The 21,512-nt window shown below is 38.5% G+C and overlaps 1 protein-coding gene across 4 annotated transcripts in view; it reads left to right on the top strand.

Moving 5' to 3' along the window:
• The window catches only part of INVS (inversin), a 155,768-nt gene that overhangs the window by 86,765 nt on the left and 47,491 nt on the right, over window positions 1-21,512 (top strand). For 3 of the 4 annotated variants that reach the window (XM_055301615.1, XM_055301614.1, XM_055301617.1), the window contains 4 exons: window positions 3,228-3,399; window positions 9,735-9,890; window positions 10,348-10,577; window positions 14,628-14,734. In XM_055301615.1, the coding sequence (XP_055157590.1) occupies window positions 3,228-3,399; window positions 9,735-9,890; window positions 10,348-10,577; window positions 14,628-14,734 (665 nt within the window). Of the gene's footprint in view, window positions 1-3,216; window positions 3,400-9,734; window positions 9,891-10,347; window positions 10,578-14,627; window positions 14,735-21,512 lie in introns of all 4 variants that reach the window. The other variant, XM_055301616.1, reaches the window with a different exon arrangement.

The raw sequence follows: 21,512 nt of genomic DNA, 5'->3' as shown, positions 1-21,512 counted from the left end.
GTCTTAATTCCTTCATATGTAAAATGAGGATAATTATACCTTTTCTTTCAAGATGAGTATAAAAATTAGAGAAAATTTGTGACCAGTGCCTCGTTAGTTTTGGTACCGAGCAGGTACTCAAGAAATGCAGTGCATTCTTACTATTGCTAGTGCTAATAGTATTATGCATTATACAGCTGAGAAAACCAAAATATGAATTACCATTTCCAAAGATATTGAATATTATTACTAATTCTTCCCTTGCCACCCTTTATAGTTTACAAAGCACTTTCTCATCCATTACTTGACTCGGTCCAGCCAGCAACATGATAACAGCTAGGCTGTTTCAGTTTCCTGAATAAGTGGCCACCAACAATTAGAGACTCATCCAAAGAGGCACATGTCAGAGCACTCACAGCTGATTTTACTGCCTTCTGTATGGGTATGTGTAGTGAAAACTTTGGTTTCATTAAATTAAAAGAATGCTATCATCAGCAGAGTGTAATTCCATCTTCCTGACCTCCTCAGTGCATCACTGAATACTCAGATTGCTAAAATATCTTATTTTCCTACCTAGTATTTCTCTCAACTATAACTGTCTTCCTTCCTTCCTGGCATTTCTAAAATTTTATCACCTAGACTTTTGGTAAACTATTCTCTTCTAGTATCTCTCATTATTCTATTGTCTCAGAAAAATACAAAATATATTTTGAGGAGGAACTCTTTTTTGTTCTAGGTAGTTAAGAAATTCACTGGCCCAGACTAATCAACCTATGGAAATCAGAATTCAATTCATATTTCAACACAAGCCTGTGAGGGGACATGGCATCCCTAATTTACAGAGGAAGAAACCAAGGTTTTGAGAGATTAAATGACTTGGCCAAGATCTTGAACCCAAGTGTTAGATTCCAGATTTAACACATGCACAGATACCAGCAATTAAGGACTAAGCTATTGGGAATAAGGAAGAATGACAGAACATGATGGATGTTAATTCAAAGAAATACTTGCTCTGGATGATCTGCCAATTACAGAGATGACTTTTAAATAATTCTGCAAATTTCCTTAAGCTTAGTTTCTTTTTTTTTTTTTTAAGATTTTATTTATTTACTCATGAGAGACACCGAGAGAGGCAAAGACACAGGCAGAGAGAGAAGCAGACTCCTCACAGGGAGTGCGATGCAGGACTTGATCCCAGGACCCTAGGTTCACCCCCTGAGCCAAAGGCAGACGCTCAACCACAGAGCCACCCAGGTGTCCCTCTAAGCTCAGTTTCAAGCCCCTTGATCTTGGACTATGTTCACCCATAGAGGCTCTAATTCCCTGTTTAGAAAACATCAACAGTTGGGCAGCCTGGGTGGCTCAGCGGTTTAGCGACACCTTCAGCCCAGGGCGTGATCCTGGAGACCCGGAATTAAGTCCCATGTCAGGCTCCCTGCATGGAGCCTGCTTCTCCCTCTGCCTCTCTCTCTCTCTCTCTCTCTCTCTCTCTCTCTCTCTCGTCTCTGTGTTTCTCATGAATAAATAAAATCTTTAAAAAAAAAACAGTAACATCAACAAGACCCACAAAACCTCTGCAAACATTCTTTCATTAAGAAAACATACCCAACAAAGATATATTTATGAATTAATGAAAGAAAAAACACCAAAACCATCACCAGCTTTTAAAATCCACTTGCTTATTCCAATCTAGCATGTACGAGGCATACACACTAGATCCCAGGAGCATGACACTGTAATGCCTCAGCAGCTCAACATTAAGTGATAAGACTAGGAAGCAGTGTGTGCAGCAGTTGAGTCCTGGGTTCTACTCCTATATCTGCCACCAAGGTTTACATGACCTTGAACCTAAACTTCTTCATCTGGAAAATGAAGGGTTGCATTAGGTGAGCCCTTGAATTTCTTCTTGCTTTAAAGTATTGAGTGTCAGCACTTAATACATTTTTGGCCAATTCACAGCATCCAGAATTTTTCTTTTTCTGAAACTGTTTTACTTCCATTCAAGCAGAAGGCTCTATGATCTCCCTAAAAGTTTGTAAGTATCTGAAGCTTAAGAAAAGAGGCAACGTAAAATGCTGTGAATATTAACCCCTGTTAAAATTGTTAGGCACTGTTACCAACAATAGCCAGATTGTAGTAAGAGCCCAAGTGTCCATAGACTGTTGAATGGATAAAGAACATGTGGCATATATGTGATGGAATAGAAAAAAGAATGAATTCTTGCCATTTTTAACAATGTGGCTGGAGCTAGAGAGTATTACAATAAGTGAAATCAGTCAGAGAAAGACAAATACCATGATTCACTCCTATGTAGAATTTAAGAAACAAAAGAGATGAACATAGGGAGAGAAAAAGAGAGAAAGGCAAACCATAAAACAGACTCTTGACTGTAGAGAACAAACTGAGGATTACCAGAAGGGAGGTGGAGGGGATGGGCTAGATGGGTGATGGGCATTAAGGAAGGCACTTGTTATAATGAGCACTGGGTGTTGTATATAAATGATGAATCACTAAATTCTACTAAAACTAATATTATACTGTATGTTAACTAACTGGAGTTTAAATAAAAACTTGAAACTAAAAAAATAAAATAAATAAAATTGTTAGGCACTGTTAGAATTATTGTGGTTCCTAATTTTTGTGTGATTCCATAGAGGAAGGATCTTGCATATAGGAATTGCTAAATAAATACCTTTTTAAATGAATTTAACACTGCATTTCTCAGGAGCCACATATATTTATTAATAATAATACAATAAATGCATTAAGTATTTTTAAATTGTAGTCACAAAACCACAACGAGAGAATGTATTAACTTTCTCTATAGGCATGGCTGAGTATACAGGTCTCTGCATGTAAAATGTCCGAGAAAACCTGTATCTTCATGTTTCTCACGACCCTGAATACTCGTTAGTCTTTTAACTGTCACTTCATCTATCAAAGAGTGACCTATAAAATTTTAAAACTTGATTGAGAATGATTGTTCTCAATTATGAGGATGTTGAATGAGGGAGTTTAGGTTATGTATTTGAAGTGCATGGAAACTAAAACTAATATATAAAGAAAGAGGATTGTTACTTTCAATGGAAATTGTAGTTTCATTATTCATAGAAAGATAATTTCATTTGATTCGAAGGCAGGGAAAAAATACTTTGGGTCTTAGCGGAAGTCACATATGACACTGGCTTTATTACCAAAGAAGATGCTACCCTCTTGTCTCAATTTTTTATAATGAAGTTTTCTTACAGGAAACAGTTAAGGTATTTTTAAAACATCCTTCAGTGAAAGATGATTCAGACCTCGAAGGAAGAACATCCTTTATGTGGGCTGCTGGAAAAGGCAGTGATGATGTCCTTAGGACTATGCTGAGTTTAAAATCTGACATTGATATCAACATGGCAGACAAATACGGAGGTACAGGTAAGAATTGGCGGAAATGCTCAGTTTGCTTTCTTCCGGGTTCCAGAGTGTGTAGGTGCCCTAAAACTTGTACAGTAGAGCCTTAAATCATTGTTCCTAATCTAATATTGTTTAACTCTCATTTATACTTTTTAAGTTTAGCTTACCAGGGTATCACTCCAAGGGTTTAATTTCCTCCAAGTTTGATGGCTAAAATTAGCCTATGTTTCTACCAGGTGAATGGTGGCATTAGGTTTAAAACTCTGGTTGTTCCTGGGGCGCCCACCTGGCTCACTCAGTTAAGTGTCTGACTCTTGGTTTTCGGCTGAGGTGATGATGATCTCAGGGTCCTGGAATCAGCCCCACATCTGGCTCCACACTCAGCAGGAGTTCGCCTGAGGATTCTTTCTCTCCATCTCCATTTGCTCATGCTCTCTCTCTCTCTCAAGTAAATAAATAAATAAATTTTTAAAAAATAAAAATAAACAGAACTGTGGCTGCTCCTTAGGCATGATTATGGAGGGACGCCCGGATGACTCAGTGGTTGAGCATCTGCCTTCGGCTCAGGGTGTGATCCCAGAGTCCTGGGATTGAGTCTCACATCGGACTCCCCACAAGGGGCCTGCTTCTCCTTCTGCCTATGTCTCTGCTTCTCTGTCTCTGTGTCTCTCGTGAATAAATAGAATCTTAAAAAAAAAATGACTATGGAAACTCTTATCATTTATCTTTGTGTAAAAAAAAACATAAACCTGTGACTTAAAACTATGCCTATTTAGTAGTTATCAATTATACTTTCAAAACTTTAGGATTATATTTTAAGGAATACACATATCTAAGTATGCTCACCAGTCTCACATAATGTGCTCTTTTCTCAGATTTGAGGAACATTACTTTCTCCCAAATCTCTCATTTTGGGGATAACCTCCCATGACTCTTGAAGCTTCAGAGTTTCACATTAGATTTGCATCAAAAGCTCTCAGTAGATGCATCTCCCTATCTCTTTTTCTAATAAGAGAGCCTTTCAACTGTGCATTGGTTAATAAGAGAGGTATGAATTTTTTAGCATTTGTTGTCAACTTGGAAGTCTACCTTGTGCACTGTATCCTAATTGCAAGTCAGAAAAAGAAAGATCACACAATAGCACAACACAGAACAGAATAAAAACTCAGCTATGAGCTTCTCAGTGTTATGTTTTCTAATTTGTAGAAACATATAGTAGAGCCATTTGCACCTACCTGTAGTCCTGGATAAGATCTTTCTTGGTGGGGACGCCTGGGTGACTCAGTGGTTGAGCATCTGCCTTTGGCTGAGGGTGTGATCCTGGGTTCTGGGGATCAAGTCCTGCATCAGGCTCCCCACGAAGAGCCTGCTTCTCCCTCTGCCTGTGTCTCTGCCTCTCTCTGTGTGTCTCTCATGAATAAATAAATAAAATCTTTAAAAAAAAGAAAAAAAAAGGTCTTTCTTGGTCACCAAAACTACTGATGCAGCACTTGGTGGGGAGGGGGGATATACCTAATAATCTCCCTCCTTATACCTAAACCATCACCCCTTCTAAATTAATTTTTTAAGATTTTATTTAAGAAGAGAGAGAAGATAAGTGGAGAAAAGAGTAGAGGGAGAGAGAGGAGCAGACTCCCCACTGAGCAGGGAGTGCCATACGGCACTCGATCCCAGGACCCTGTGATATGACCTGAGCTGAAGGCAGATGCTCAACAAACTGAGCCACCCAGGCACCTTAAATTATATTCTAAAGAGTTTTGGAGTAATATCGATTTTAATAAAGGCTTTAACTGTCAAAGTATTTCTTTATCAAAGCTTCACAGTAGAGCTTAAGCTTCTTAAGAAAGGGTATAGCACAGACATATAGGACATTGGGTTTATAAATGGTCCGAACATTTCATTTTTTGTCAGACTTCTATTAGTAGGCAGCCTTTCACTTTATCACAAGCCTTGCTTTTAGTTTAACTTTTTCATGTATTTTAATAAAGTATGGCCAAGGATACTTCCATTCTTTTGACCAAAGGTGTCTTTTCTGATGTGCACCATGATTGGAGTTCAGACATAAATTCTTCTTAGACTCATTAATTCCCTGGCTCTTTTTCCTAAGATGATTTTATTATATGTCAGACATGCCTTCCTGACATTTCTCTGAAAGTGAGTTTCTCTCCATCATCCCTCTACAGGGTTCTTTTTCCTTCCCATGAAAAAAAGAGTTCTCATCAACAGCAACATACAGACGTTTGAATCTTGATTCAAATAAACTATAAAAAAATTATAAAACCGAAAAAAATACTATAAAACTGTAAGGGAAGTATGGACACTTTCTGGATATTTGATATTACAGAATTTTTGTTTATGTGTTTTAGGTACAATAACGGGACTAGCCTTTCTTTGCAATGCCAGGGCCGGACTCTGCAGACCCCATTTCCCCTTTGCCAGCAGGTGCCCTGTTAGAATCCTCCCTCAGGGGGCAGTAGAGGGACACTGGAAAGCTGGAAGACCCTGACCACACCTTCCTGTTGGTTTACTATTCTTGTTTGGGTTTCCTATTCCTGTTGGCATCATCTTGATAGGGTCTTCTTCAGCACAGCAGTGATCACTTGTTCCAATGGCGACAGTTAATTTCCCTGTGCAGTTTTTCCAGCACTCGCTGTACCAGCCCCAGAGCACCCACCTCAGAGGCATGAGCAGCAGCCAAGCAGAGGCCCTGCTCAGAGGTTGGAGTTTCCCCCCACAGGGCTCCTCTTCGAGGCTTTGAAGTTTTAATAATTCCATCTTCTTTTTTTTCGTCCCCTCAATCCTAGAATTGTTGGCTGTCTTCCACACGTACAACCTCTGTGAGACCTATTGTTCCTTTTTTGCTTTTTTAATTCTTCAATCCATAGCTAACAATTCTTTCTGTTGAACTCTCTCTGTGAAAGTATCTGGCAGGGTTTCTGTCTCCTAAATAGACACCTACTGATACTGTGGTCGTACCTTTTAAAAGCATCGTTGTCTTTGAGATATACTTACCAAAATATTTACAAATGAAAGGATCTGAATCTAGAATTTTATTCAAAACTGTTAGAAGTGGGGACAATGGATGGCAGTTAGATGAAACAGGACCAGCCATCTACTGATCATCCTTGAAGGTAGGTAATGGCTATATTAAGTTCACTAAGTTGTTGTTGTCTTTTGAATACACTTGAAATTTTCCATAACAAAAAGTTAAATAAAAAACTTTAGGGCTCCTATGTAATTTATGATACCTTCTCAGAGAGAGCAACAATAGTTAAATCTAAAGTTATTTTAAAGTACTGTAAATGCAAATAGTCAGAAATGGGGAATTTCATTTAACAAGATCATTAAGTCTATCTTTTGCTTAATTGGGACTTTGTGGTAGGTTATTTTTTTTTGACATTGACATTTATCTAAGCAGTATTTATTGCATACTGATACCACATCACAGAATTGTAGAATTTCAATATTAGAAGCTACCTCAAAATTAAATCTGGTCCAGCGTTTTCCAGACCATATTTTTGAAAACAACAGGTTTCTATAGAGTGTTGAAATGTTGCCAAGGGGAGCGGGTACTTCAGTGGGTAACCCCTCCACCCCTGCTTTAGTCAGAACCACTCAACTCTTATCTGTTTTATGTGTTGAGTGTTTTCTAAAACTTCATTTGAGGCCAGATGTATTCTTATGCTCTTCAAATGTGAATCAAGTCACCAAACCATCATAGATATAGCACCCTTCATCTGCCTTATACCATTCTCACGAGCGGCCTGTCAGCTCCGATATGAAAAACCCACTACTTCCATCTGAACCTAAGTCCGTTCTTCCTTATACCAAGCCCAGATTCGTCAAAGTGGATGTCCCACTCTGTACTGTCTTCCACATGGCAGCACTTCAGATATTCGAAGTCTCTCACACTCTTCTGAATCTTGTCTGGGCCAAACTAACATTCAGCCATGCAGATCAGGGTCCTCAAACCCAAGTGCATGTAAGCATCGTGAGGGTGTTTGTCTAGGGACAGATGCCCAGACTACAGAGACAGGAATGCTATGTTGGATCCTGTACATCTTATTGACTCGCCCTCTAAAATAGCTTCTAAACCTTTCTGCTTCTCTCCATCTCCGGTCCTGCCACCCTCATTAAAGCCAGTAGCATCTTTTACTGAGTCTCCTGCAAAAGTTTTAGCTTGTCTCCCTGCTTATTTTCTTTTTTTTTAAAAGATTTTATTCATTTATTCATGAGAGACCGAGAGAGAGAGAGAGAGAGACAGAAACACAGGCAGAGGGAGAAGCAGTCTCCATGCAGGGAGCCCGACACGGGACCCGATCCCAGGTCCCCAGGATCCTGAAGGCGACGCTAAACCGCCGAGCCACCAGGGCTGCCCTCCCTGCTTATTTTCTAACCCACTACAGTGCCTTCTCTTCCAAGCAGCTAGAGTGATCTGATTAAAGCACAAGTCAAATAACATCACTCACCTATTTGAAGTCCTTCAACCTTCGTCAGTGGGACCTGGGTGACCCCTTAGGATCTGGCCTTCTCTACCTTTCCAACTTACTTCATTGCACTTCCTTAAGCACAAAAAGTCATTTCCACCCTCGGGCTAGCTGTTCTCTTTGCCCAAACTACTCCTTCTTGAGATCTCTACATAGCTGTCTCTTTATGATTGCCATCACCACCGATTAAAATGAACTCCCAGTCACTATGAATATCAGGATATCTTTTGTTACTCCAATTATTACCATTCATCACCATCTAATACTTTCCTATTTATTCAGTTTTTGTTTTGCTTCTCCTAACCTTATCTATCTTGTTCTCTGCAGAACACCCACGTTTACATTCATACCCAGCCCATAGTAGGTTCTCAATAAATGCCCAGGAATCTGCACTTTTATAGGCATCCTGGGTTTGGTCCATGGATCACACTTTATGAAAGAAACATTATTCTAGGCATGACAGGGCCATGAAACTTAGAAAGAGCTGGCCCAGGCCTCTAGACAGTTATGTTGGCAAACTCAGAATTTAAAGAGTGATGTATTTTTTTAAAGATTTTTTATTTATTTGTTCATGAGAGACACAGAGAGATAGGCAGAAACATAGAGGGCTGATGGGCACCATAGGGATGTACCAGAAATCTTGGGATTCTTGGGATATCACTTCAGAGTTCGCAACAGCAAAAGCAAAGGGATTCTTTGCATTGCCAGAGTCTTTACTTTTATTTTAAAGATTTTGTTTATTTATTCATGAGACTCAGAGAGAGAGGCAGAGACACAGGCAGAGGGAGAAGCAGGCTCCCCATGGGAAGCCTGATGTGGGACTCGATCCCAAGACCCCGGGATCACGACCTGAACCAAAGACAGATGCTCAACCCATGAGTCACCCACGTGTCCCTGAAGAGTGATGTATTTAAACAGAAGTTAAAGAGTAATCCAGAGTAATGGCATAAGTCAAGCATTGGTGTGGAGTAACATAGGCTCAGGTCAGTATAACCTGAAACCCACATAGAGTCAAAATTACTCTTTCAAACCCCATACAAAGGCACCAGAGAAGAGACCACATTCCGTCTCAGATTTTTTTCTCCAATGTTGAAACAAATTGCTGTTTCTTAAATTGGGCCCCGAGGAAATGAGTGGCTTGCATTTGGAGCCATGTTGTATGGAAAATGCACTCGCTGCAGTGGGATGTGTGTACCCTCAGTACCACATGGGTACACAGACCTACGGCAGGAATAGCACGGCTAAGCAGCTGAAGGGCCGGTAGATTGACACTTCTCGTCACACCAACCCTCGGGCATATGCTTATCGAGTGGGTTGGTGGGCAGAATTGGCTGTGTCACTTAAATCATTTCTCTTTGTCATTTTTTGTTCCCTTATCCTCTTAGAGGGAGGAAAAGATAATAAAGTTGTAGCCGAGGAAAGGAAAGCATTTCAGACCATCAGGAGGAAAGGAAGAAACAGTGAGATGAGAAAGGTGGAAGGAAAGGGGAAAGGTGTGAGTAGCAACTATGACTAGAAAGGAAGACTGAGTGACACCTGGGTGGCTCAGTCGGGTAAGCATCTGCCTTCGGCTCAGGTCAGGAGCCCAGGGTCCTGGGATTGGGCCCCCATCAGGCTCCCTGCTCAGGGGGGAAGCCTGCTTCTCCCTCCCTTTGCTGCTCCCCCCACTCGTGCTCTCTCCCTAATAAATAATTAAAATCTTAAAAAAAAAATAGACTGAAATATCTAGAAGTGAACAATAGAGAATCCTTAAGATTAAATTGCATTTAGCCAAAATGATGAGGACATCAGAAGAGGAAAAGGCACACAGAATAAGAAGAAGGCGAAGCTGTTATCAAAGAGTCCTTGCGTTCTTTCGCTCCCTTTCAGCTTTACATGCTGCTGCCCTTTCTGGCCATGTCAGCACCGTGAAATTATTGTTGGAAAATAACGCTCAAGTAGATGCCACTGATGTCATGAAGCACACTCCACTTTTCCGAGCCTGTGAGATGGGACACAAAGATGTGATTCAGACACTTATTAAAGGTTGGTTATTAAGAGTGGCTCTAGCAAGTCACTCTCCCAAGGTAGGCATTCTTGCAGGCACCATTTGAACCAGCTTACATAGCAGAGGGCCGCCTGGGTGGAAGGATGGAGGGAAAAGTGGTGTTTCCACCCCCTACACACACCTGCTGTGTGTGTGTGTGTGTGTGTTTGTGTAAACCTGCTGTCCACTAGGAGCTTCACCTGTTGGCAATTGTGTGATTTTGGAAAAGCCACTTCACCTGCCCAATCCTCAGTTTCATTTTGTATAAAAGAAAAATGACCCTGACCCTGACCAACTTATGAGCTCATTGTAAAAATCTGAAGTAGGTAATATATACAGATGCAGTGTGCTAAGAGGAAAGCATTTAAGGGACTGTTGTTACATTTTTCAGACTTCTATTCTTTTTGATCAGCGCTCTCTCTATTGGACATTTTCATGATATGTTTGCTTTTTCAGGTGGAGCGAGAGTAGATTTAGTTGATCAAGATGGACACTCCCTTCTACATTGGGCAGCACTAGGAGGAAATGCTGATGTTTGCCAGATATTGATAGAAAATAAGATCAATCCAAACGTGCAAGATTACGCAGGACGAACCCCTCTGCAGTGTGCTGCGTACGGCGGCTACATCAACTGCATGGCAGTGCTCATGGAAAATAATGCAGACCCCAACATTCAAGACAAAGAGGTAGAAATTCTAAGTCTTTTTTATGTTGTTTGCTACTGGGTGTTTGGAGTATTTCTTTTTCATTAACTAAAATAAAGCAAAACAACATTTTGCCAAATAAAGGGATCACTTACAAATTTATCTATTAGCTGAAAACAAGTTTTATTTTTCTCTATTTTCCTTCTAGTTCTTGTCCATATATCCATATACACTGTAGCAAAGTCATAATACAGAATGGGACTAATTTTATAACTATGACATGTGTATGTATGTGTATACATATGCATATATGATATTTCACAAACCACATTTTGCTTTGTTCACTTAAAATTATCACCAGTATTTTCTCATTCGGTGTATAACCTTCTGCATAATCGTAGATGCTGAGTATTCCAAGGTTCTAGGAACTTTATGTTGAATGACTCATCCAATCCTCACAGCAGCTCCTAAAGGAGTTGCAATTATTATTCGTATTTATAGGGGAGAAAAGTGAAGTTCCTGGAGCTTACCCAACTACACTACAAGGTGACAGCAGTGTCTGGGTTGTTGTGGGGAGTCAGGGTCCAAACACTGCCTGTAACCCCAATTTTAGAATTAAGTAACTTCCTAACACTGGGTACTTTTTTGTTATTACAGATCATGTTTCATTAATCATTGTTGTGCATTTAACTTTTTTTATTGTTTCCTTAGAATAATTTCCCCTGAGATTATTTATTATTGATATATGAATGTGATTGGGCTCTGATATATACTGTTGACATGATTTTTAAAAAGATTCTATTTATTTATTTGTTTGTTTGTTTATTTATTTATTTGAGAGAGTATGTATGCACATGAGCAGGAGGAGGGGCGGAGGGAGAGGGAGAGAGAGAAGCAGACTCCCCGCTGAGCACAAAGCCTGATGAGATGAGGGGGAGCTACATCTCAGGACCCTGAGATCATGACCTGAACCAAAATCAAGAGTCAGTCGCTCCACCGTCTGAGCCACCCAGGCGCCCCCGTCCAACTGATTTCTAAACTATGTGGGTTAATATCCACTTCCTCAGCTATGTAGTACTGTATTGACTTCTCTCAGTTTAACCAGTATTGACTTTTGTTGCTACTATAATTACATGAAGTCTTCAAAAATTCTAGCATATTATGTTTTCCAAGCCAGAAAATATATTTTCTATTAATTCATTCAATAAATATTTATCAAGATTGTTCCTATATGTAAAAGTAACATAATGAAAAACATGTAAAATATGGTCCTTGTACATATGTTACTAGAAATGAATCTTTTGTAATCTGTAGTGCCTTTTACTTTTTTTTTTTTTTTTTTTTTACAGTTTCTTACAGAAGCTGGCTTACTAAGCTGACTTACAGAAGTAGCTTACTAAGCTACTTTCCAGTTCTATTTAGTTTTTATGTATACTGTTTTGGATTATCTGCTATAAATATCATTTCATTTGTGAATAGTATGCCTTATTGAACTAATAACTCCAATACAATGTCGAATAGAATTGATAATAGTTGACATCCTTAATTCATTCTGGCTTCTCAAGGGGAAAGCTTTAAATATTTCCCCATTGAATATGATATTTGCTATAGGTAGAGATATTTCTAGCTACTAAGAATTAAGTTTGTTTATTCACAATTAATTAGCTGTTTAATTTTTGTCAGATACTATTTCTGTATCTTTCAACATGATCACATGATTTTTCACCTCTTTGCTCTTGATAGGGTGAGTTAAAAAGAATCAGGAAGTAGTTCCTCTTATTCTCCTAAAGAATGTGTGTGGTATTGATACTACTTTTTTCTTAAATGTTCGGAAGAAAAAAAAATGTTCGGAAGAATTCCCTGGTGAAGACATCTGGTCTAGGGATATTCTCTGTGTAAAAAGTATTAAAAACTGATTCAGTATCACTTATAAATACAAGACCATTCAGATTTCTAATTATTTTTTCCGTTTTGGTAAATTACATTTTTTGAGAAACATATCCATTTTATTAACATAGCAAATGTATTTGCATGAAGTTGGTCATATAATTTCTTACCTTTTTTATGACTGTTGGACATATAGTCATTTCCTCTTATTCATTTCATATATTGGTAATGTGTATCATCTCTTTTCTTTTTTTTATTTTTTATTTTTTTTTATTTATGATAGTCACACAGAGAGAGAGAGAGAGAGAGAGGCAGAGACATAGGCAGAGGGAGAAGCAGGCTCCATGCACCGGGAGCCCGATGGAGGATTTGATCCCGGGTCTCCAGGATCACGCCCTGGGCCAAAGGCAGGCACCAAACCGTTGCGCCACCCAGGGATCCCGCTTTTCTTTTTAAAAATATTTTTCATCTTGTTCATCTTTTCAAAGGAATAACTTCCTTGTTGATTTTCTATATTTTAAATTGTTTACTATTTCATTGGTGTTTACTGTTTATTATTTCCTGCCATCTACTTTCCTCAGGTTTGATTTACCAATTTTTTTAAAGATTCTTTTGATAAAAGTTTAAATCATTGATTTTTTTCAGTATTCATTTCCAGTATATGTACTTAAGCATGCTTCTTCTTCTAAGCACTGCTTTAACTTTATCCTAGAAGTTTAGGTAAGCTCTACCATCACTATAATTCAGCGCAAACATTTTCTAGTTTCTATTTAGATTTGTTATTTGACCTATAGATTATTTAGCTGTATATTGTTTAATTTCCAGGCATTTGGGCATTTGCTCATTATCTTTTGGTTAATGGTTATATCGGTTTCCTCTTGCTGTGATAACAAATTACCACAAACTTAGTAGCTTAGAACAACACAAACTTATTATCTTACTGTTCTGGATGTTAAAAGTCCAAAACGGGTCTTAATGAGCTAAAAATCAGGGTGTTGGCAAGACTACATTCCTTTTGGAGACTCTAGGGGAGAATCTCTTTCTTTCATTTTTCCAGCTTCTAGATACTGCCTTCATTCCCTGGCTTGTGGTCCCATTCCCCCATCTTGAAAGCTAGCAGTGACTGCCTGAGTCTTTCACATTACTCTGACACTTGCCTTCCTGCCTCCTTCCTTTCCTTAAAAGGACCCTTCTGATTACATTGGGCCTGTTCAGATAATCCAGGATAATCTCCCCATCTCAGGTTGCTGATTAACACCCTTAATTCCATCTACAATCTTTATTTCCCCTTTCCAGTAACATAACAGAGTTACAGATTCCAGAGATTAGGATGTAAACATTTTAGCAAAGGCATGCATTTATTCTGTCTACCACACAGATTTGTAACTTTACTGTGGTCAGAAAACATAATAACAGTTATTTTATTTTATTTCAGAATTATTTTAATCCTTCAAACTCCTTTGAGGCTTTCTTTGTGACCCAGTATATATGAATTGCTTTTGAAATGTTTTATGTACACTCGAAAAGAATGCTAATTGTATCATTAGTTGGATGCAGTGTTTTATATGTATCACTTAGTTCAAAGTTTTTTACTGTGTTGTTCAGGTCTTCTGTATCTTTACTCTCGTTTTATTTATTTGTTCTATGACCTATTATAAAAGATGGGTTAAAAATCTCTCACTGTGATTATGAATTTGACCATATCTCCTTTTAATTTTGTCATTTTTTTGTTCTATATGTTAAAAGCTGTGTTATTAGATGCATACAGATTTAGGATTATTACATTTTCCTCTTTGACCCCTTTAAAACTGTGAAATATCTATCTTGTATTTCTAGTAATGCTTCATGCCTTCTTTATCTTTCATAATATCGATTTTTTTAAGAATACAGGCCATTTATTTTGTAGAATCTCACTCAGTTTGAGTTCTGAGTTATGATTCCTCATAATTCAGTTTAAGTTTTACATTTTTGGTTGGAATATTATACAAGTGATATTGAATCCTTCTCAGGGTATTACCTCTGGAAACACATCATGCCTCTTTACATGATATTAATTTTGATCACTTACTTAAGATACCATCCATTTTCTCCCTTTTTATAATTAGGCAATTTGGGAGAATTGTTTCTATTTTTTAGTTAGCATAAATAACTATGTGTTCAAAAATACCTATTCCAGATATATCTGATTTTTGTTCATGCTTATAGGGAAGAACAGCTTTGCACTGGTCCTGTAACAACGGATACCTCGATGCCATTAAATTACTACTAGACTTTGCTGCTTTTCCTAATCAGATGGAAAACAATGAAGAAAGGTAAGCTATTGATAAAAAGAAAGTAAGAAAGTATTATTGTCCAACTCACTTCCTTTCTGCTATATTAAAAAATCTCAAGTTGAGATACTCGTTCAAAAGTACTAAGTATACTTATAAGGAAATGCTACACTAAGAAATCCTAAACCAGAAGAAAAGAGCAAAATTTCCATCTAATGTTGATTTAGAATCATGGGATTTTTAAAATTGTTCAGAACTTTAGATTTACCTCTGGCAAGCTCACAAATTACAAATAGAGAAACATGTTCTTCTGGCTTGTGGCTGGCAAAACCTCAGGGGAGGCTAGACTGACCAGTCCTAAGAATGTGTCATATGTCCAGGACATTTCTCTTGATGAACAGGGTATACTAGTTAGTGGACAGAGGTGCCACCATGTGGCATGAAAAAATAAGGAAAATGTGAGATGATTGAATAATATAAGAGCAAGGCTGGAGTTACGCCCCAGGGCCCAGGCCAAATAAAGAGGGCAGACACGGTGTGAATTCTAAGCAGGAGAGATTCTTGGCAGTCTTGGATCTAAGAAGATTCTGATCATCTGTAGGTGACAACCAAGTTTGTGATAAGACTTCCACACCTAAGCTCCACCCATCTGGGTCCATGCTTTGCTTGTCGTTCATGGATGCTATAACTGCAGTGGCTCCTGCTATGACCCCATGCCACCCCTCATAGCCATCACCAGTTCTTTCAGGAGACAGTTGACATTGTGGAGAAGGAAGGACTGTGTCTAGGCCACCTGTCTCAGGAAACCCACTCCTTCTTTCTGGGGAACCCTTCATCTCCCATTTCTTTCAGAACCACTCCCCATTAATGATGGCCTCCACCTGTTATTTTCCATTTTACTTATTTTCTGAGGTTTGTTTCTTCTTCCTATAAAGCTCATCTTCTCTTGGAGTGTCTGCATTGCCCCATTTCTTCTTACTCATGGTTCGTGCCTTTGCAGTCTGACTTCCATCCTCACATTGACACTGAAACCATGTTGAATGGTCACTGACAGACTCACTGATAAATCCTACATTGGTCCCTCTGTCTACTCGCACTGGCCTGTCTGCATTCACCTGGTTCTGTTGACCCCTCTTCTTTACCTTACTGAGACTGTATCTTATCTAAGCTTCTGCAACAGTGTATTTTCCTGATTCTCTGCCAGTTGTGTCTGCTCCTCCTTTTTTTTTTTTTTTTTTTTTTTGCTTCCTTTTCTATTTTTTATTTTTTAAATATAGACACTCTTCAGGGACTGGGTCTTTTCTCTCCGCGCACTTCTTTGGCTCTCTGACCTACCATCAAGGCTTCAGTAGTCACCTGGGTGCTGGTGAGTTCTAAATCTGTCCCTCAGACCCAATATCTCTTGGGTTACTGCTGTCATCTCCTCTTCAGTACCAACACCATCCTCCTAATCTTGCCCTCTCCGCCTCATTCTGGGGGCTGTCGCAATGCCTTCTCGCTGTTTTCTCCCCTTTGAACTATCATTCAGTTCATCTGCTTCCAAAGTAGCCTCCCTAAACCGTATTTCTAATGCAATTGTTAATTATGTCCTGCCTCCATTCAAATGCAATCTCATCTAAGAAGATAGTTTTGATCCCAGAGGCATGTGTTCCAAATGATGTTCTCCCCTACAGTGTGAATTTGTAGAGCACTTAGCACATTTCACTTTATATTATGATTTTATGTGATCTGTCTGCCATGTTAGTGGAGAACTCCTGAAGATCATTGTCATCCCTGTGTTGCTCACAGTGCTTCTCAGGAGGTAAATGCTCAGTAAATAACTGTTGCATCATTAGGTTCGTGCTTCCAGGTTCCCAGTAGCATCCCCTGCTACGTACCTGCATTAGAAACTTCTGGAATTCTTTGAGTGTGTAATTAGATAAATCTGACTAGTATGTCTTACTTTGAGAGGGGTTATGTAAAGAACTCACTCTATTATATTCAAATGACAACTTTAAAATCAAAGACTCAAAGATATAGGGGTTTGGACATTTAAGGAAGGTGGAAAGCCAAGCAGAATCCTCAAGGCTGAGGTTTTGACATTAAAGCAGATATGTGAGAGAACAGAAGGTTTCTCTCTTTGAAACCCTAAAAAAAGGGAGGGGGAGATTAAGAATCCTAAGAATTAGTGGTGATTTATTTCTATTATGAAGGATTTAATCTGTAACAGTATTTACTGTCTAATTGCTATTTTCTTAGGAAACAATAAAAACATTGACATTGGGCAGCCCAGGTGGCTCCGCGGTTTGGTGCCTGCCTTCGGCCTGGGGCGTAATCCTGGAGACCCAGGATGGAGTCCCACATTGGGCTCCCTGCATGGAGCCTGCTTCTCCCTCTGCCTGTGCCTCTGCCTCTCTCTCTCTCTCTCTCTCTCTCTCTCTCTCTCTCTCTCTCTCTGTGTCTCTCATGAATAATTAAATAAAATCTTAAAAAAATTTTTTTAAATAACATTGACTTTTGTAATTCAATTCCCATTTTTATGGTAAGACTTGAATTTCAGGCCTAAGGAAGAGTGGGAATTAAGGTACTTACTGCCTCCTAGAGTAAACATATGTTAATTACAGACCAAGAGACCCCAGGAAAAATCACCCTAACTGTACTTGCCAGTCTATAGATGAAGATGGGCAGTGGCAATATCCCAGTCTCCTCTGATGTTTCATTGGCAATGCACCTTGATGTACAAATGTCAGAACCTGGCACTGCCTTTTATGTTTATTGACATTCCATTTTAGGCATTCCACTCATCCCTTCAGACCATTCCTGCATGGCAAGTCCAATTGTATCTTGCATCTTGTCTTTATCTACATTGTTTCTTGACTGGTTACCATCAATGTAGTGCTAATTTTTACTTCTCATGCATTGACACCAGCCACTTGATGTGTACCATATAGACATAATTTTTGCCAGCTACTGCTGGCTTCTAGTCAATAACTATCTGACAGCCACGACTCCAACATCGATGGGAATATTCACAGCACTTGAATGTCTCTAAATTGAATTTGGGGTGCAGAAAGTTTCAGGAGTAATAATTAAAATATGGTCAATGCTGAAACACTAGGGCATAGACTTTAGTCTTAAAATCTTTCTATATATTTGGACTGTGTTTCCCTGAATCAAAAATTGATGAAGAATCTTAATTTGAATAAGCCAATTATAAGAGAGACATTTTTGAGAAAATTGGGGAAGTTTGTATTTGGAGTGGGTACTAGATTTTGCTAAGGAATTCCTGTTAATTTTGCTAATACCCTAATGACATTGTGCTTATGTCCATATTATTTACTGAAGAATACTCAAATGCAAAGAGATTAAATGATAGGAGTTCTAGGATGTGCTTTAAAACAGTTCAGGAAAAATAATAAGGAAGGGGTTAGAGGAAGCAAATGTAGCAGAAATGTTGCCACTTGTTAAATTTGGGTAGTGAGCATATAAGTGTTTATTATGCCAGTCTCTCTACTTTTGCTTATGCTTACAAAGTTTCTTATAATAAAAATACAAGTTTTCCATGATCAAGATATTTAAAATACTTGAAATGCAATTTTCTGTCCACAAGCAGCCTGAGAGTTCTGGTAAAATTAGAGGTTAGGCCTTCCTTTCATAAACCAGACTTCGATAATCCTGCTTGTATAATCTGTGAAAGATACTCTGTATGAGTAATTATAGAAAAGATGATCAAGCTTGCTAAATACATATGTTATTTGTACATTGATCTGAGAAGCGGTTTCATTCTTTTTTTAAAAGATTGATTGATTTGAGAGAGCACAAGCATGAAAATAAGAGAAAAAGAGAGTACGCACAGGGGAAGTGGGAGAAGCAGACTCCCCACTGAGTAGGAAGCCCAATGTGAGGCTTGATCCCAGGACCCTGAGATCACTACCTGAGTCAAAGGCAGACGCCTAACTGACTGAGCCACCCAGGCACCCCACAGCTTTGTTCTGTAGGAGATTTATTTTCAAGAACTGATAGATGTGCTATGGAAGGAATAGGGAGTCATCCAGTCTTAGTTCAGGTGTGGGTTCTGCAGGGAACTAGTTAGGGAACTTCAGCAAGTTGCTTAATCTTTCTGGATCTGTTTACATATTTATAAAAGGAAGGTGATAGGATAAAATTCCATTTAGCTCTAATATCATGGAGTTCTGTGACTCTGATCATTTTTTACATTGGGGAGAGTACAGTCATGAAGGCATTTTAGAATATATAGTGATTACATTTATCTTGATCACTCTACACTATATTGTACACCTACCTGAAACTAATTTAGCACTGTATATTAACTATACCGGAATTAAAAAAAAATTTTTTTTAACATTTTTTTTTAATTTTTTTTATTTATTTATGATAGTCACAGAGAGAGAAAGAGAGAGGCAGAGACACAGGCAGAGGGAGAAGCAGGCTCCATGCACGGGGAGCCCGATGTGGGATTCGATCCAGGGTCTCCAGGATCGCGCTCTGGGCCAAAGGCAGGCGCCAAACCGCTGCGCCACCCAGGGATCCCGGAATTAAAAATTTTTTAAAGATTTTATTTATTTATTCTTGAGAGACAGAGAGAGAGAGGAAGGCAGAGACACAGGCAGAGGGAGGAGCAGGCTCCATGCAGGGAGCCTGATGTGGGGCTCGATCCCGGAACTCCAGGATCACATCCTGGGCTGAAGGCAGGCGCTAAACCACTGAGCCACCCTGGAATTAAAATTTTTAAAAATAAGAAAAGTTTTTAAAAATAAAATATATAGTGAAAAATTTTAAAGTTCTTCTGAACTTACAAGATGCCATCTACTTATAAATAACATTTTAAAGTTTATGTAGGCACCTCTACTTTATGGCCTTCTGGTTCCTGGACAGTAGAGACAAATCAAGAAAATGAAATGAAAGTTTCTTAATTTTAGCATTTGGGATTTCTTTCTGAATTCAGTTTCCTTCCAGAAGTGACCAAACCACCTTTGCTTATATGAAAAATTTTCTCCTTTTATGTCTGACTGTAACTGTCAGGTGAGTTTTGAAGAGAGAAAATTTCTATAGTCACTGGATGATTTTTTTGTGTCTAATCATGCATCCATATAATCATCAGTGTTTCCACTTCATAAATCAGCTGATTATTTCTTCCTAACACCTCTGATTGCATTGGATTAGTAACAGCCACCCAGAGAGGAATCAGATCAGTGGCAGTCATTAGGTGGTCAAAACTACTAGTTTGGGTCCTGTGGAAATGATATTGATGATGCGCAACTGTGGTATCACAAACCCTGCTGCAAGTGCATGTCCTATAATAAGAATGACAATAGCTGACATTTATTAATTGCTTCTTTTATGCCAGGCACAGTGATATCTTCTTTGTATTTATTATTTCCTTTTTCTCCTCAAGCCAAGTCTGTAATGAGGAAAGCTAGGTTGGTTAAGAAGTGACAGCATTACCATTGTTGGAAGGTACAATTGGCTTGTTGGGTTTTTTTTTTTTTTACTTCAATTTTTATATTTTTTGCACTCTTTGAATTCTTTAAATATGTGTCATTATTACAAAGTAATCTTTTTAAAAAATAACACCTGCTGAGATAATAACAGCGGTTAATTCTCAGGGTGGGAATACAGATGACCGCTGTGTTATTCTATGTATTTATCTGATTAGTTTATATTTCTAAAAATAGAAAAGATATATTGTAAGAAAAGAATTTACCTAAAATTATACATCCAGAAGGTAGCCAGTTGAGATTCAAATATATAACCATCTGCCAATACAACTCATCTTTTCTAAATAATATATTTGTCAAAAAGGTATGCACAGTGTAAACAATTTAAAAGGCATGAAAATGAAATGTCCCTCCCACCCCTGCCTTTGAGACAACCAGCGTCCTCCCCAAGGATGTCACTATCACGAGTTTCTTGGTAAACTTCTAGAGATATATTTTACGTGAGATAAGCATATGAGGATATGTTCTTTTTTATAAAAATGGAGCATCCCTTAATATTGCTCTGTTTTTAAAAGATTTATTTTATTTATTTTAAAGAGAAAGAAAGAGTCTCAAGCAGACTGTGCCGAGCACAGAGCCCAATGTGGAGCTACGTCTCATGAACCTAAGATCATGACCTGGGCTAAAACCAAGAGTTGGACACCTAACTGACTATGCCACTGAGAGGCCCCAATACTGTTCTGTTTCTTAATTTTTTTTTCTTTCCCTTCATCCTGGACTTTATTCCTTATTTATCCATATGCCAGAGCACAGCATCCTGGACTTTATTCCTTATTTATCCATATGCCAGAGCACAGCTGTGGCTACGTTATACGGATGACTGCATCACACGAATGGCCCATACTTATTGCAAGAGGTGTTCCATTGGTGGATACTGAGGTTGTCTCCACTCTTGTACTATTTCAAACTGTGCTTCTGTGAATACCCTTGTAAAGAAAGCATCTCACACACAAGAGCAAGTCTGTGGGATATATGCCTGCAAGGGACATGTCAAAGGGCAGATGCATGAGTAATTTTGATAGATAATGCCAGATTGTTCTTTCTAAAGATTAAAGTAGCACATAGAGAGCTAGCCTCTGCATCCTTGCCAGCACAGTGTGTTATTAAACTTTCTGATCCTCATTAATCTGATCATTGAAGTACTCTCCCTGTTAGTCTTAATCTGTATTTCTCTCAAATGAGTAAGATTGAACATATTTCTATATATTTAGAAGCCATTAGTATTTTCTATTCTGGGGACTTTTATCTTTGTTTTTGGTATTTTTTGCCCTACAGAATTTTGTTATTTTTATGTAGATGGATTTATCAATCTTCTCTAATGG

This window comes from Nyctereutes procyonoides, unplaced genomic scaffold (assembly GCF_905146905.1).
Source record: "Nyctereutes procyonoides isolate TBG_1078 unplaced genomic scaffold, NYPRO_anot_genome, whole genome shotgun sequence".
NCBI lineage: Eukaryota > Metazoa > Chordata > Mammalia > Carnivora > Canidae > Nyctereutes > Nyctereutes procyonoides.
This window is presented reverse-complemented; position numbering and strand designations above follow the sequence as displayed.